The following is a 16183-nucleotide window of genomic DNA, read 5'->3' as shown; positions in this document are numbered from 1 at the left end:
GCGGCATAGGGTATAAAATGCGGAGAAAATACGTTGGCACGTGAGGCGGCGTCAGTAGCGGACCGATGTGCGAATAGGCCGAAGGCAATACAACGCGCCAAGATCCGGATGGCACCGAGGTGGTGTCCAGCAAGTTGCAGCACTGGTGTGGCCATCCTACAATGCTGAAAGTCGGCGTGGGGCGCCCCGTTGGCCTGTGAGTTTGCGTCCGTAGCGGACCGATGTGCGAATAGGCCGAAGGCAGCACAACGCGCCAAGATCCGGATGGCACCGAGGTGGTGTCTAGTAAGTTGCCGCACTGGTGTGGCCATCCTACAATGTTGAAAGTCGGCGTGGGGCGCCCCGTTGGCCTGTGAGATGGCGGCAGTAGCCGACCGATGTGCGAATGGGGCCAAAGGCAGCGCAACAATATTTTCGGAATAGAAGACACCACAAGGCGCTGAGATGCCAAGATCCGGATGGCACCGAGGTGGTGTCTAGCAAGTTGTGGCACTGGTGTGGCCATCCTACAATGGTAAAAGTCGGCGTGGGGCGCCCTGTTGGCCTGTGAGATGGTGTCAGTAGCGGACTGATGTGCGAATGGGGCCAAAGGCAGCGCAACAATATTTTCTGACTGACACCACAAGGCGCTGAGATGCCAAGATCCGGATGGCACCGAGGTGATGTCTAAGTTGCGGACCGATGTGCGAATGGGGTCAAAGGCAGCGCAACAATATTTTCTGTATGGAAGAAACCACTAGGCGTTGAGATGCCAAGATCCGGATGGCACCGAGGTGATGTCTAGCAAGTTGCTGTACTGGTGTGGCCATCCTACAATGGTAAAAGTCGGCGTGGGGCTCCCTGTTGGCTTGTGAGATGGTGTCAGTTGCAGACCGATGTGCGATTGGGGCAAAGGCAGCGCAACAATATTTTCTGTATGGAAGATACCACTAGGCGTTGAGATGCCAAGATCCGGATGGCACCGAGGTGATGTCTAGCAAGTTGCTGTACTGGTGTGGTCATCCTACAATGCTGAAACTCGGCGTGGGGCGCCCTATTAGCCTGTGAGATGGCGTCAGTAGCGGACCGATGTGTGAATGGGGCAAAGGTAGCGCAAGAATATTTTCTGAATAGAAGACACCACAAGGCGCTGAGATGCCAAGATCCGGATGGCACCGAGGTGGTGTCTAGTAAGGTGCACTGGTGTGGTCATCCTACAATGCTGAAACTCGGCGTGGGGCGCCCCATTAGTCTGTGAGATGGCGTCAGTAGCGGACCGATGTGCGAATAGGCCGAAGGCAGCACAACGCGCCAAGATCCGGATGTCACCGTGGTGGTTTCATAGTTGAGAGGCACTTCATCTGCAGTGGGGCGCCGAGATCCGGATGGCACCGAGGTGATGTCTAGCAAGTTGCTGTACTGGTGTGGTCATCCTACAATGCTGAAACTCGGCGTGGGGCGCCCCATTAGCCTGTGAGATGGCGTCAGTAGCGGACCGATGTGCGAATAGGTCGAAGGCAGCACAACGCGCCAAGATCCGGATGTCACCGTGGTGGTTTCATAGTTGAGAGGCACTTCCTCTGCAGTGGGGCGCCGAGATCCGGATGGCACCGAGGTGATGTCTAGCAAGTTGCTGTACTGGTGTGGTCATCCTACAATGCTGAAACTCGGCGTGGGGCGCCCCATTAGCCTGTGAGATGGCGTCACTAGCGGACCGATGTGCGAATAGGCCGAAGGCAGCACAACGCGCCAAGATCCGGATGTCACTGTGGTGGTTTCATAGTTGAGAGGCACTTCATCTGCAGTGGGGCGCCGAGATCCGGATGGCACCGAGGTGATGTCTAGCAAGTTGCTGTACTGGTGTGGTCATCGTACAATGCTGAAACTCGGCGTGGGGCGCCCCATTAGCCTGTGAGATGGCGTCAGTAGCGGACCGATGTGCGAATGGGGCCAAAGGCAGCGCAACAATATTTTCTGAAGAGAAGACACCAAAAGGCGCTGAGATTCCAAGATCCGGATGGCACCGAGGTGGTGTCTAGCAAGCTATGCAGTTGAGTTGTGTGCGCACTTGCGGCGAATAGGTCGAAGGCAGCATAACAATGTTTTCTGAATAGAAGACACCACAAGTCGTTGAGATTCGGTTACCACCGAGGTGATGTCTAGCAAGTTGCCGCACTGGTGTGGCCATCCTACAATACTGCTCCGAATAACGGCGTGGGGTGCCCGAAAGGGGGGGGGGGGGAGGCGGCGTGAACGAGCCTTCCTAGGTGGAGGCTCGTCTGCTGTAGTGGGGCGCCCCTTTACCGTTTCAGTTGCCATTCAGCTGAGTTTCGGCTGCTCTTGATGCTACAGCGACAGGCGGCTGCAACAGGACTCTCAAAATGGCGGCCTGTTCTTTGGATTTGGGCCTGGTCCACTAAAATGGCCCTGGGACACCTTAGAACTCGGACGCTCGATTTTTTTTTCCTTTCCTGTACATGCAAAAAAAGGTAAATGCCCGGTACGTTACACGCTTCATCTGCCACGATGAACTCTCCAGAGGAACCGAAAAAAAATATAGTTATGGTAACTATACCATGCATCGTCATATGGAGAGGTGGCACCAATTAATTATAGTGCTGCATAAAAGAGATTTGGAGGAGAACCCCTGACCTGCTAGTACATTCATCAAAGAAGTGGCACTGACAGCATCAGAGGCAAGGGAAACGGTCCCAAATATTTAGAAGAACTTTGGAAAGATTAAAATGACATGTTTAGATTGTGGCAAATTAATTTCATGTGGACAGATGAGTGTTACTCTAATAAATACAGCATATGAACATCATCATAGTCGATGGTTGGTAGAGACATTTTGACTATATCCTGGACCTGCCCGTCCTCGCCCAAAATGGCGCCGGAATAAATGGGACTCGTAACTCCTTGTTGTGTACTGGTTGCAGAACCTTGAAATCACGAGATACGTATGCAGTTTTGAAGCACATGGCGGGCGGGGACGAGAATTGATTGAATATTTCGACATCCCTATTGATATTAAGTTCTGATGTGTTATTGATTACTGTACTATTGAAAGTTCGAATTAACGTCACCCATGGTACTTGCCCGCAAATGTATATCTAGATAATTTTATTGTAACTGGCCCTGTCGTATTTTAATTATAAAATGTACGTCCACCGATTCCGTAACTGTTAGACACCTTAGTTCTTGCAACCTAATGGCCCGCCCGTTACGTTCCTCTACAGTGTAAATGTCTACTCATCATATACGATTACAGTTTGCTCCGTGGCCGGCCCACGTGGTTATAGGCTCGTATTTGTATAATGAAATTTTCACAATAAAGGTTTTTAAAAGAAAACATGGTAGTAGTATATACATTGGTAAAGTTTTTAATAATAGTCACTGTTTTAGAATCATTAAAAGGCAAGTGAAATAAAGCAGACCAATTACATGAAGGGTAAAAGGTATAATACGAAGGAACGCAGTAAAGATAAATGGTCAAGGGCTGTTGTGTTTTCTATTCCTGCAACATAAAGTGATCGATAAGAATCTCATATTCAGGCGTATCGGCGACTTAAGACAGCAGGTCGACCCTCTTTTGCTCAACGGCTCCGTCATGGGACGAAGAAACGCTCTTTTTCTCGAAAAAAGAATATATTTTACTTGCAGGACAGTTGTAAATTTTCCGGGAAAGTACATTAGCCTGGAACATTATAACATATATTTAAGAAAAAATAATGTTCGGAAGTAATAAAAAGCGTAATTTTTAGGTCATATGACCAAGCCTTTCATCATTAGAATAAGAAAAGTAAAATGAACCAATGAAAAGTTTTATTAACAAGTCACATGACTTGTTATGCTTACGTTACGCGCTGCGCGCCCCGGATGACTTCCGGATGCGCTAACGCGGCGCGTCATATGACGCATTACGCAACAACGCAGGTCCAGAATATAGTCAAAATGTCTCCACCAACCAGCGGTCGGAACACAACCCCTTTCAGCAGGCTAAATAGTTCTGTTAAATGACAACAGAAGGGACAGGCAACAAGAAACATCAGTCAAAGAGGGGAGGGCTAGTTCTTCTCTACCTGGTTACATTGGGGCGCTACCGGAACTGATCGAATTGGTAGTCTACAGTGTTTCTGGATGTTTCAGACTGAAGCTGGGGTTAGCATGAGAGCAGTACCATTTCGTAGCTCCGTCGTGGCCATTCCGCAACCAATCATGGCAGCCGCTCTTTATCGTTATTTTGGGCGGGGTGGGTGGCGGAGCCGAGCTGTTTTGCAGCCATCATTGTGTGGAGTTCAGTTCATTTCACTAGTTTTGTATTTGTCATGAGGGGTTGTTCCTAATGTTTCTATTTTAGCGAGGTCAAAAAGAGATCCCGTTAGTGGCCTACTGATTTTGCTCGGTTCCTTTTCTTTTTTTTTTTTTACACGATTTTTCGTTATCTGCAGAGACTAAACAGAGTATTGCGACTCTGTGTTTGTTTGTAAATAGAGAATGAACCAAAGAGAACCAATTCTAAAACAGTAAATACTTGGATAACAATCAATCAAATGGAGAGAGAAGCAGGCACGACGTATTACAACGGGGGCAAAGGCCTGCGCTAACTACCCTTCACTATGTCCAAAGAGAGAGTACTCCTAATAGAAATGAGGGGGGGGGGCACCATTCAAAGCAGATCAGTGTGCATAAACACGAAAATGTTTTCACATACCACATACTTGACATTCGACAGCTTATGATATTTGCTATTAAAAAACCATTGAAATTCACTGAAAAAACCATAGGTTATAGACCATATATAGTTAGGAATTAGCATTTAAAAAAACCTTATTTTACTCACACAAAACCATTGAAATTCCATATATAGTTAGTTGCACTAACTATATATCGCGCACCTGCAATCCACTGCTGATGATGTCACATATTACATCATTCATGACATGGTCAGTGACATCACTGATGACATCACTGATGACATCTCAAATGACATCACTGATGACATCACTGATATCTCATTTGACATCAATGACCACATCACTGATGATATCATTCATGTGACAATACAATGCATCTCCTCACATTTTAATATAACCTCTGTTTCACCCAGTGTTAAATACAGAGTATAATTTTTGAAACCATTGACACACCAATACTAGTTACTACATATGTACTCACTGATTCCTATGTCTACACACACATTCACTCATTCACCCATACAATCATTCATACATACAATCACTCATCTTTACAACACTATCATATGCACTCATACACCTATACAGACACTCACACTCTGCCACTCATCCATGGAGTTACTCACACACCTAGTCAGTCCTGTAAAGAATCAATCACACTTCCATTTTCTTGTCTATACAGTTAAACATAGAGCACCTTACATTTTCAAACATATGCTAACACATACTTACCTTGTTATACAATCATTGATATAAGTACACATTGATCTGCACAGAGTCACACACCTCCCAGCCAGCCACACACACACTCAGTCTCCCATACAAATACTTGGACAATCAATCAGTAACCCATATAGTTAATCATATAGCTACTGATCAACACATGCAGCAGTTTACAGAACAACAGACATAATGATGCACAAATTAAGACACTTTAGTCACTAACCTATGCACTCAGTGAGACACATTTAATCACTCACTCATACATGTCATGCACCTACTAAATCCTTTGTCCAGACACTTATACTTCCACTCATTCTTCAATATGTAAGACACATTTTAACTTTACAGAAACATAGTCACTGGATGTTGTCATCAGTGATGTCATTTGAGATGTCATCAGTGATGTCATCAGTGATGTCACTGACCATGTCATGAATGATGTAATATGTGACATCATCAGCAGTGGATTGCAGGTGCGCGATATATAGTTAGTGCAACTAACTATATATGGAATTTCAATGGTTTTGTGTGAGTAAAATAAGGTTTTTTAAATGCTAATTCCTAACTATATATGGTCTATAACCTATGTTTTTTTCAGTGAATATAGTATATGTATATATATATGTATATGTGTATATATATATATATATATATATATATATATATATATATATATATATATACACAAGGCTGGATGTTTCATAGGAAAACACTGGGCTACATTATTACATTTCATTATACTAATTTTGGTTGTGGAGCAGCTAAAATATAGTTCAGAGATTTTTGTTAGTTATTCAACATCCAATTTAATAATTAAAACAAATGTTTAATTACTAAGGAACAGATGCATTCTGAAACATACCCTTTCCCTGACTAATGCCTCTGGAGGCCCATTTGTATGAGCTCCAATTGCCACCTGGCAAGTACTTCAAAATCATCCTCGTCGACAGCAAAATCAGTTCCGTCGACGGCGCCGTCGACTGTGGCACCGGTGTCATTTTCCTCATTGCCTTTGGTGCCTTTGAAGACTTCAGGGGTTGATTCCACCCATCGTCGTAAGAAGGCTCCGTGCCAACAGATTCCGGATCCAGAGCCGCAACCACCTTCTCCAATGTTCGCCACTACCTCTGAGCATGAGAGTGACTCGGACAATGAGGGTAACACGTTTGGGGCAGCCCATAGCCCCTCTGACTTGATTATAAAATGTCAAGACTCGGACACTGACGAAGATGGCGGAGACCAGGAGTCTCAACCTGAGGAGCAGTTGGTCCAAGTGCCTATGGCTACGATACCATTAACACTAATCTCCAATCTCCAACATATGTAGGACAATTACAACCGTCGCTTTCCAGCAACGCCACAAGGTACTCCCGTACCATCTCCTGCTGCTGTTGCACTGCCACCACTGTCTCTTCCGCCAACGTTGCCACCTACAACTTCGTCTCAGGTTCAGACGTCTATCAGGATCCATACTACTGTTTATCCGCACGATGCTGATGATGAGGCGGTCCCAGAACGTGAAGATGGAGAGGTCCCTGACAATTCGGACGAAGATGCAGGCGACCAGGTTATGGCAGAGTGGGATGATTATAGAGCACAGACGCCCTCTCCTCAGCCAGGAAACTCTGGTGAATCACCTCCTGTAGATATCTCCAGTTTTCATCTACTAATGGACAAAGCGGCTCAGCGTTTCAAGTTGCCTAGATCGCAACGTGAGGAAGACTGTTTCCTCTACGATTTTAAGGACAAACCTTATAAGCAGGTCCACACCATACCAATCATCGATTTTGTTTGGAAGGAAGGAATCAAACTTATGCAAGCTCCAAACTCGTTACTTGCTCAAATACCGCGCCATGAGAAAAAATACAAGGCCCCAACTGGTTCTCTGGCATGCTTGATTTCTCACCCTAAGCCGGACTCAGTAGTCACTCAAGCTGTACAGCGTCGAGCCCGGAACCCAGTGTCTCAAATCACCGCACCTCCAGATAGAGAGGGTCGACGCCTAGACGCTATTGGCTGCAAGTTTTCAACCATGGCTTCTACTTCTGTCCGTGCGGCCAATGCCTTGGCCATTTTGGGACGCTATGACCGGCAGATGTGGTCAGACATATCTGCGTTAATGGATCTTATACCGGAAGCTTCCAGGGCGGACGCCCAGCAGATTCTTCATGATGGACAGAGAGCTTCGGAAGAAATGATCGACTGTGCAGTCGATATTGCGAATACAGGTTTCCGTCTGCTTGCCAGTGCAGCTGCCCTCCGACGCCAGGGTTGGTTAAAATCCACCTCTTTCCGGCAGGAAGTCCAATCCAAAATACTGGATATGCCGTATGATGGTGAATCGCTCTTCGGTTCCCACATTGATGATGCACTGGAGTCCATTAAGAAAGACACTGATACGGCAAAGTCTTTGGGCACATTGCAATTCCGGAAGCAGTCCTTTCGAGGTGCGCGCGGACGCGGCACTTCTTCCAGATTTCGAGGAGGGCAACAATACCGCTCCTACAATCAGGGAAACCAGCGTTACACTTCCACTCAGCAGACTCGTCAGCAGCCCTCCAGACCCTATAGGGGAAAGTCCTCCTATCGTGGCTCCACTCCTAAGCGCCAATGACTTTTGCCATCCCCAAAGTGTTGGAGGTCGAATCTCTCTGTTTTATTCTCAGTGGTCCTCCATCACCTCGGACCGCTGGGTTTTGGACATTGTACGGCGGGGTCATGCCTTAGAATTCGTCGAGTTTCCTCCTCGTACTCCACCTTTTGGCCCACCTCGAGGAGCTTTACCTTTAAGTCCGTCTTCTTGTTTCAAAAGGAGCAGTCGAAGTGGTTCCGAAACATCAGAGGGGAGAAGGGTTTTACTCTCGATTCTTCCTCATACTCAAGAAGACCGGAGATTGGCGACCCGTTCTGGATTTGAGTGCTCTCAACCAGTTCCTAAAGTCCCAATCTTTCCGCATGCTGACATTACTGGAAATCCTGCGTCTTCTATCCAGCGATGATTTTATGACCACCATAGACCTTCAAGACGCGTATTTTCATGTCCCAATTATCCAACGACATCGCCAGTACCTGCGTTTCAAAGTGGGACAAATGCACTATCAGTTCAAGGTCCTGCCCTTTGGGCGGCGATCAGCTCCTCGTGTGTTCACGAAAGTACTGGCCCCCGTGGTGGCTCACCTGCGTCTCCAGGGTGTTCAAATCTTTCCATATTTGGACGATTGCCTCCTCGTCTCAAACCCACCATCAACTATGTCAGGACACTCGTCTTTGCCAGCAGGTGTTTCAATCCCTGGGGTTGACCATCAACGTCAAAGTCACAGTTTGCGCCTCTGCAAACGAGAAACTTCTTGGGAGCGATCCTAGACACGAACCTTTCAAAAGCGTTCGTCTCGCAGGAGCGGCGACAGAAGATCCTTCGTCTGGTCTCCCTCATTCAAAGAAAACAGTCAGTTTCTGTTCGGACGTTAAAGTCATTTTTGGGAATGGCATCATCTTGTATCGCACTGATCCCAAATTGCAGATTGCGAACACGTCCCATTCAGGAGGAACTGGACTTAATGGCGTCAGATCTCCGGGTCTTTCAATGACCTAGTCGCGGTCACGGCCCGCATGAGAAAAAGCTTGCTTTGGTGGGCGCGGCCAACCAATTTGGAGACGGGAACGTCGTTCCTCATTCACGCACCAGATCTCACGCTCACGACGGACGCCTCTCTGGAGGGGTGGGGCGCTCACCTCCAAGGCCTATCCATCAAAGGCAAGTGGACTCCGCCCCAATGCAAGTGGCATATCAACAGGCTAGAGTTGATGGCGATCTTCCTTGCGCTCAAATCGGTCCTACCTGTAGTTCACGGGGAGTCGGTGCTTATCCAAACAGAAAACACCACCAGCATGCACTACGTGAACAAACAGGGAGGAACCAAGTCTCCACATCTGTCTCGCTTGGCCCAGTCGATCTGGGATTGGGCTCTCCAACATCAGATCACCTTGACAGCTGTCCATCTGCCGGGCGTGTCCAACATCCTGGCGGACTCTCTGAGCAGGTCCACTTCCTCAACGCACGAATGGGAACTGCACCAGCCGACTCAGGATCTGGTGTTCCACCGATGGGGTCACCCAGCTCTAGACCTCTTTGCATCACCGGAGAATCGGAAATGCCAGTTTTGCGCAAGTTGGCATCCCCACCCCGGGTCGTGCGGGAATGCCCTTTTGATCGATTGGTGCGATCTATTCGCTTACGCTTTTCCACCGATTCCGCTAGTACCGCGGGTGCTGTGGAAGATGCGGAGAGAGCCCTGCCACATCATATTGATCGCACCTCGTTGGCCCAGGCAGGCATGGTTTTCGGAACTGCTTCTGCTGTCCCAGTGCGACCTCGTCCAGACCTCCTAACGATGGACAGGGGCCAAGTGTGCCATCCGGCCCCCTCCACGCTCCAGTTGTCGGCATGGAACCGGAGCACCTTGAATTCGCAAACTTGAACATATCTCAGGAGTGCAGAGACATCCTTGCTCAGGCTAGGGCTCCGTCTACCATCAAAACTTACAAACTCAAGTGGAAGAGATTTTGTCATTGGTGCGTGGCAGCGAATGTCCACCCCATCCATTCCACTACGGAGCAGCTTCTTCCGTTCTTCTTAAGTCTCGCTCAGTCAGGACTTTCACATGCTACCCTGAGAGTTTTCCTAGCTGCAATATCTTGTTTTCGACATGATGGTTCTTCTTCCCTCTGTTAATCCAGAATCATAAAGCAATTCTTCAAAGGACTCTTCCGCAAGTTCCCACCTATTCGGCGCCCTCCTCCATCTTGGCACCTCAATGTTGTCTTATCTCAACTTATGAAGTCACCATTTGAGCCTATCCATAATGGTGGATATCAAATTCCTCACCTGGAAAGTTGCATTGCTTTTAGCTTTGACTTCTTCTCGTCGCGTGAGCGACCTTCACGCTTTTACTGTCAAGCCGCCTTATCTACAGTTCAAACCTAACGGAGTGGCACTTCGCACCAACCCCTCTTTCCTACCTAAAGTGCCTACGGATTTTCATCTAAATGGGCCCGTGTTCCTACGAACTTTCTTTCCGGACCCAAGCTCTCCGGCGATACAGCACTTTCTTTTGACATCAAACGATGCCTTAAATTCTACATTGCCAGAACTGCCTCCTTCCGCAAGTCCAATCAACTGTCATTGCTTATGGACGACTGCGTAAAGGGCATCCAGTTTCCAAACCAACAATTGCCCGTTGGCTTTCTTCAGCCATTACCTTCGGCCATTTACAAGCTGGCAAACTATTGCAGTATTCAGTGAGGGCTCATTCTACGAGGGCGATGTCTTCATCCACCGCCTTGTTTGCTGGTGTGCCTCTTCATCAGATCTGCCGTGCAGCAACATGGTCCAGCAGGCACACCTTCACCAAGCATTACTGTTTGGATGCCATCAATGAAGCGGATACCGCTGTGGGACAGGCAGTGCTTCACCATCTTTTCCATTAAGGTGAGCCTCTGTTCCCCCCTCCTTGCTCTTTTTGCTGTGATTGCCATGATGTTTTACATGACTGTATTTTATTATTACTGTCTTGCTTGCCTTTGTGCTTTGCAATCTCAGCTCTCGGAGGTTACTGCTTTCTATTCTATTCAAGCATGTGAATCTATGAAAGACACCGCTAATACTGGAGAAGAACAATTGTTACTTACCTGTAAACAGGTGGTTCTCCAGTATTGGTGTATTTCATAGATTCACATGCGACCCACCCTCCTCCCCTCAGAGGCTCTCTTCTCCTCATACACTCTTGGTCACTTTGGTGCTACGAAAATCTGAGGGCTTGAGCTTCTGAGGAGAAGGTTCTAGAGGGTGCTAGCGCCTGATTGGCTGTAATTTGGACTAACATAATGACTCTAATATGTTACAAATGGTTTTTTCTCTTTACCATGCATTCCTATGTAGGAATCGTTTTAGAGGTTTTCAGTTGTATTTCCTCTCCTTTATTATGTATTATGTTTTTCATATATATATATATATATATATATATATATATATATATATATATATATATATATATATATATATATATATATATATATATATATATATATATATATATATATATATATATATATATATCTATATATATATATCTATATCTTTAGCATTATTGCTATGTTATTTACCGTGGGACTCCCACTTCGACGACGGGGAATATTCAAGCATGTGAATCTATGAAAGACACCAATACTGGAGAACCACCTGTTTACAGGTAAGTAACAATTGTTCATGTCCTTCTTTTTAAAAATAAGACATTTTCACTGCCAAGACATGGAAAACATAAGTTATACATGTCCTTTTTAAAGACAAGGCACCCTGCCCAATGGGCATTTAGGCCTACTTTTGGGACGATTTATAAGCAGGGCCACTGGAATTATGCGACAAGAGGGGGCCAAATTATGCTGCAGGGTCGAGTAAATTATTCAGCAAGGAAAGGCAAATTATACAGCATAATGCAGCACATTTTGTAATACTATTACTTCATTATGTCACCATTTTATAAACTTGGTAACACTATGTGGGCATTGGTTACACCTCATTAGTAAAAAATCGATACTTGTATAGCGCACTACTCACCCGCAAGGGTCTCAAGGCGCTTGTACGAATACCGCTGTGGAACCCATCCTGGCTTTCCCTGTGAGGTGTCCACTCCTGGGCACCCCCAAGGTGGAGGCCAGGCATCCTTAGCGTTGTGGGGGCCGTTGTGGAGATTAAGCAAGCTATTGCCCAGAGTTGCAGAGTGGGACTCCATGATTGGAATAGGCACCGAGGCGAGAATTATCAGGTCCGTGGAATTTTTGAGCTCAAGACCCTCCGAGGCGGGGAATTGAACCCTGGTCCCGGGCTAGACCTCTGCATCAGGGTCTGCCGCTCTAACCATTGAGCCACACTTCTCCACAATACCAGTTTAACATCCAACTATAGCAGTAAGCAACAGAAAGGTGACTGGTCCAGCTTTGCGGAGGGCCTTCTATTGTGCGGCAACATGTTATTGTTGCATTTTTAGGAACTTTTTAACCGTTTGAGCTAGAAAAATTTTTTTTTTGTTAAAACCTGAAAATTATGTGGCAGAGGATGGATTATGTGGCAAATGCACCAAATATATAATCATGCGAAAATCACTGCAGCAATTCAATTGCATCATTCCATTGACACTTCTTATAAGTATAAAAAAGGGTGTTTAGGCCTGGCAATAGATTGGTTTTGCCAGATTAAAATGGAAGTTAAAACTGCAAACCCAGGCTGCAATGGCAGGCCTGAAGGCATGTTTTGCAATGCTATTATAGTGGGTGGCACAAGGAGCGCTGCAGTCTACTACTAGCAATTAATTTACAAGCCCAGGGTACATGTTCTACCATATACCACTGACCTATAAATAAATTAAAGTGCACAGAGCCCTTTGCCAACAGAAATGGGTTCAGCAAAAACAATCTGGGAGAGTGCCACACAAAATAAAATTTTCAACAAATAACGTATAGAATAATAACATAGGCTGTTAATCATGAATAAACAGGATTTTATTTTTACTTAGTTGTTTGAGGGCTATCAAATAAATCGAGGCGAATCCAGTGTTTAAGATTTTGTCCAAAATCCCTTCTTACCCATTCAGAATTGTTATGCATCTCCCCCTCCCCTACACCTTCATATAGTGAGGTGACATAGATGACCAGCACCCTCAGTCTAAGTATTGTTCCAACACCACTGAAGACCCAGTCTCCCTTCTGTCCCGAGATCCAGTAGAGGCGTAGAAGGTGGGTGAACTTACCAGCCGCCATTTTGCTGTGTTACTGAAGTCTGCACAGGCCTGGGCTAGGTGGCTGAACACCAGGGAAGCAAATTGTGTTCCCACTGTGTTATATAGAAGTGAACAACTGGATTTCGGGTCGTACATAACAAATGCAAATCAAATAATCCTAAATAAAAGTACATTATATTTATAGTAGGGATGTACTAACAAGTCTGTTTTTAACCTTCACATCATATCCTGTAGGGTTGGTCTTGACTGGAGTTTGCAGTCACTGCTTTGGCTACAGGCCTGGTTAATAGCCTCGTGATCAGTCAAGACACACTTACTGTCTCGCCTTCAATTCTGCTATGTCTCCGCTACAACTTCATGGGCCTGACAGGGTATTCAGTGACCTTATCCATGTAAATGGTAATGCTCTTCGCTAATTACAGCACATGGCTTAAACGGAAGATCACTTATCGTGTCCATTGTTCTAGCTGTCAGCATGCCCCAAGTTCCCTCACAGCCCTGCATTACTTGTTGGCATAGACTAGTGCTCTGTGATTATCACAAAAGTGGACTACATTTCTGCATTATGGTTTTTGCACCAGTCTTCCACCCTTTCGCTCGTTGGAATTGCAAGACCTAGTGTCATACCTCTTGCTTCACCTATTAAAATTATACTTGTTTCTTTATTGACTAGTTGGTAATCATGACGCCATGTGTTTGCGTTTCTGGGAGGATTGAAACTGGGGTAATGATCTTAGAGTACATATATATGTTGAAAATTCCAGTGTGCTTTGTTGCTCGTTTGGCATTCGGGTAGATTGGCTAAAAATCTGGATCTCCTAGTGCACGGGGTGTAACTTGGGGTTCAGGAGGCCTGTATGAACGCTAAATGTTCTAGATGTCCAACCAATTTATAGAACCTAAAGTGACTCCTTTGCATAGCCAGTGATTATCCTAAAAATGTGCCTTTGACTGAAGCCCTGTAAGTATTTTGGACGTGCTTGTACTAGTTGTTGACTTTGAAAGATCTACTGGTGACTTATAACACGTACATACTCACATTTGTATGTGTGTGATGGTGTTTAAAGGAAATACTATTCTTACAGTAATCAAATATTTCGTGCAAGATTCTAAGTAACTATTGAGGCACGTCATGGGTATTGAGTCGGTGTAATATGTACCCCTTTGTTTGTCTTCAGAGGCGTAGAGATTCCTGCTCATTTCTCGTGGCGAGAGAAGTTTTGTCATTCCACCATGTCTCAGAGCTCCCAGGAGGGTGATCTCCGGAATCCAGACTTCTTACAACGTCTCTGGGAAATCTTGGAGCAACAGTAAGTATCGGTGTACAGTTCATATTAAATGTCGCTGCTAGAAATATATTAAAGCAGGAAGTGGCGGCAGTCTATTTATTTGAGCAGGCATGCTATTTTAATGTAATATTTATAATGCTGGCCGTTTCTTACAGTCTTATGCTTTCAACATTTATCAGGTGTTAGACTTCGGTCTAAGTTTAGTAATTTTGAGGTGCAATGGGCTTTTTGTTAGGTGTCTTCTCTAGCTCTCGGAGGTGCTTGGCAGTCCTTGTGAGAAGTGTTGCATAGTATAACTGAATCCCAGATGCTGTGCTGGCTGCTACTGCATAGATCCGTGAAGTATCAAGAACTACTACTAGAGCTGCGACTTTATGCATGGCGAAGTTGAAAAGTCAAATATTACTCTTGTAGGCTGATGTGGGTTCACAAACGTCTGTGAGGGGCGGGGGAAGAAGAGGAATTTAATTTACAGAAAGCTTTAATAGTTTAATAAAATTCCTGTTAGCAGAGCACTGCTGTCCACCAAATGTGGAGACCTAGACTGTCATTAAACCGGGCACGGTTTCTTTGCACGTCAGATAGGCACACATGGTCACACTTGGAGTTCTGAACCTTTAGTTCATTATTGCTTTACTGGCTCTTCCAGGCTGAGTGTGGCGAAGGCATTACTCTAGTTGCAAAACTGATGTGGCTGCAGTTATCTGTGTGAAGTTGTGCCTGGCACTCCTGGTCACGGGTGAATGGATGGGACTAGAAACATTTTGGGTGAACTGCAGTGCATGTGCTGGCTAGGACGTCTGAGCTAAATGGATGCTCAGGTATGTGAAATACAGGAGCCACGCCCAAACTGAACTAACTGTCCATCCATACCTTAGCACAACCGAGCCACAGTTGAAGGGCAATCTTTCTCCAAATGGATGGCCAGAATATCGAGTCTCCAGGGATTGATGTCTGCATGGCCATCTTTGTGGTCATTTGTGTTTGGTAGGCCTCAGCCAGAATGACCGAGCAAGGCCTCTGAATGACCTGCCCGCCTACAGAGACTGGTGCAATGGTTGCAGGGGAGGAAGAGTGCCTCGTGGACCCACTGTAAAGAAAGGTGTTCGACCCCAAGGCTTCATTTGTTTATCAGTCTCGTTGTTGTTAAAGGCAGCACAAAGAGTCTTGCACAAAGTGACGTGAAGAACTGTGCTGAGAGGTCATCTTTGCAGCTGTGACACACTTTTTGTTCCAAGCACCTGCAGCATGAATTCTGTTGTGGCTTGAATGCCCCTCCTTGGTGGTAGCAGGTCCTCTGGGAGAGGGCCAAAGCACTTGGGATTCATTTTTAACCATTTTATATTGGTTCTGTGTGGTGTTGCAAGAGAAATCCAAACAACAAAAAACAGATGCTTGATGTGAGGCGAGGACATCTTGGTAAACCAGCGTATCAAACCTGTCGAGCATTTGAAGGCTGGCAATATTACACAATGTAAGCGTAAGCATATATGTATAGATATGGCGTTTTCAGAATCTCTTTTACAGGTTTGGGATTTTGGAAGAGAATTAACCTTAAATTTACTGCATCGCTTCCCAGGAAACCATAGGCAGCATATATGATTCTCTCAGCAATCCTCCATCAATCCATATTTGTGCATTGGCATTTTCTATTGGTCGTCTGGCTGCTGAAAACGTGGCGATATCTCAATCTACAGCAACA

General features: G+C 45.7%; 1 protein-coding gene across 4 annotated transcripts in view; it reads left to right on the top strand.

The window, feature by feature from the left end:
• Window positions 1-16183, top strand: part of TP63 (tumor protein p63) — a 405808-nt gene that overhangs the window by 54500 nt on the left and 335125 nt on the right. For all 4 annotated transcript variants that reach the window (XM_078667023.1, XM_078667024.1, XM_078667026.1 and 1 more), the window contains exon 2: window positions 14371-14502. In XM_078667023.1, coding sequence (XP_078523149.1) covers window positions 14426-14502 — 77 coding nt within the window. In that variant the 5' untranslated portion in view covers window positions 14371-14425. The remainder of the gene's footprint in view (window positions 1-14370; window positions 14503-16183) is intronic.

This window comes from Lissotriton helveticus, chromosome 11 (assembly GCF_964261635.1).
Source record: "Lissotriton helveticus chromosome 11, aLisHel1.1, whole genome shotgun sequence".
NCBI classification, from domain to species: Eukaryota; Metazoa; Chordata; class Amphibia; order Caudata; family Salamandridae; genus Lissotriton; species Lissotriton helveticus.
This window is presented reverse-complemented; position numbering and strand designations above follow the sequence as displayed.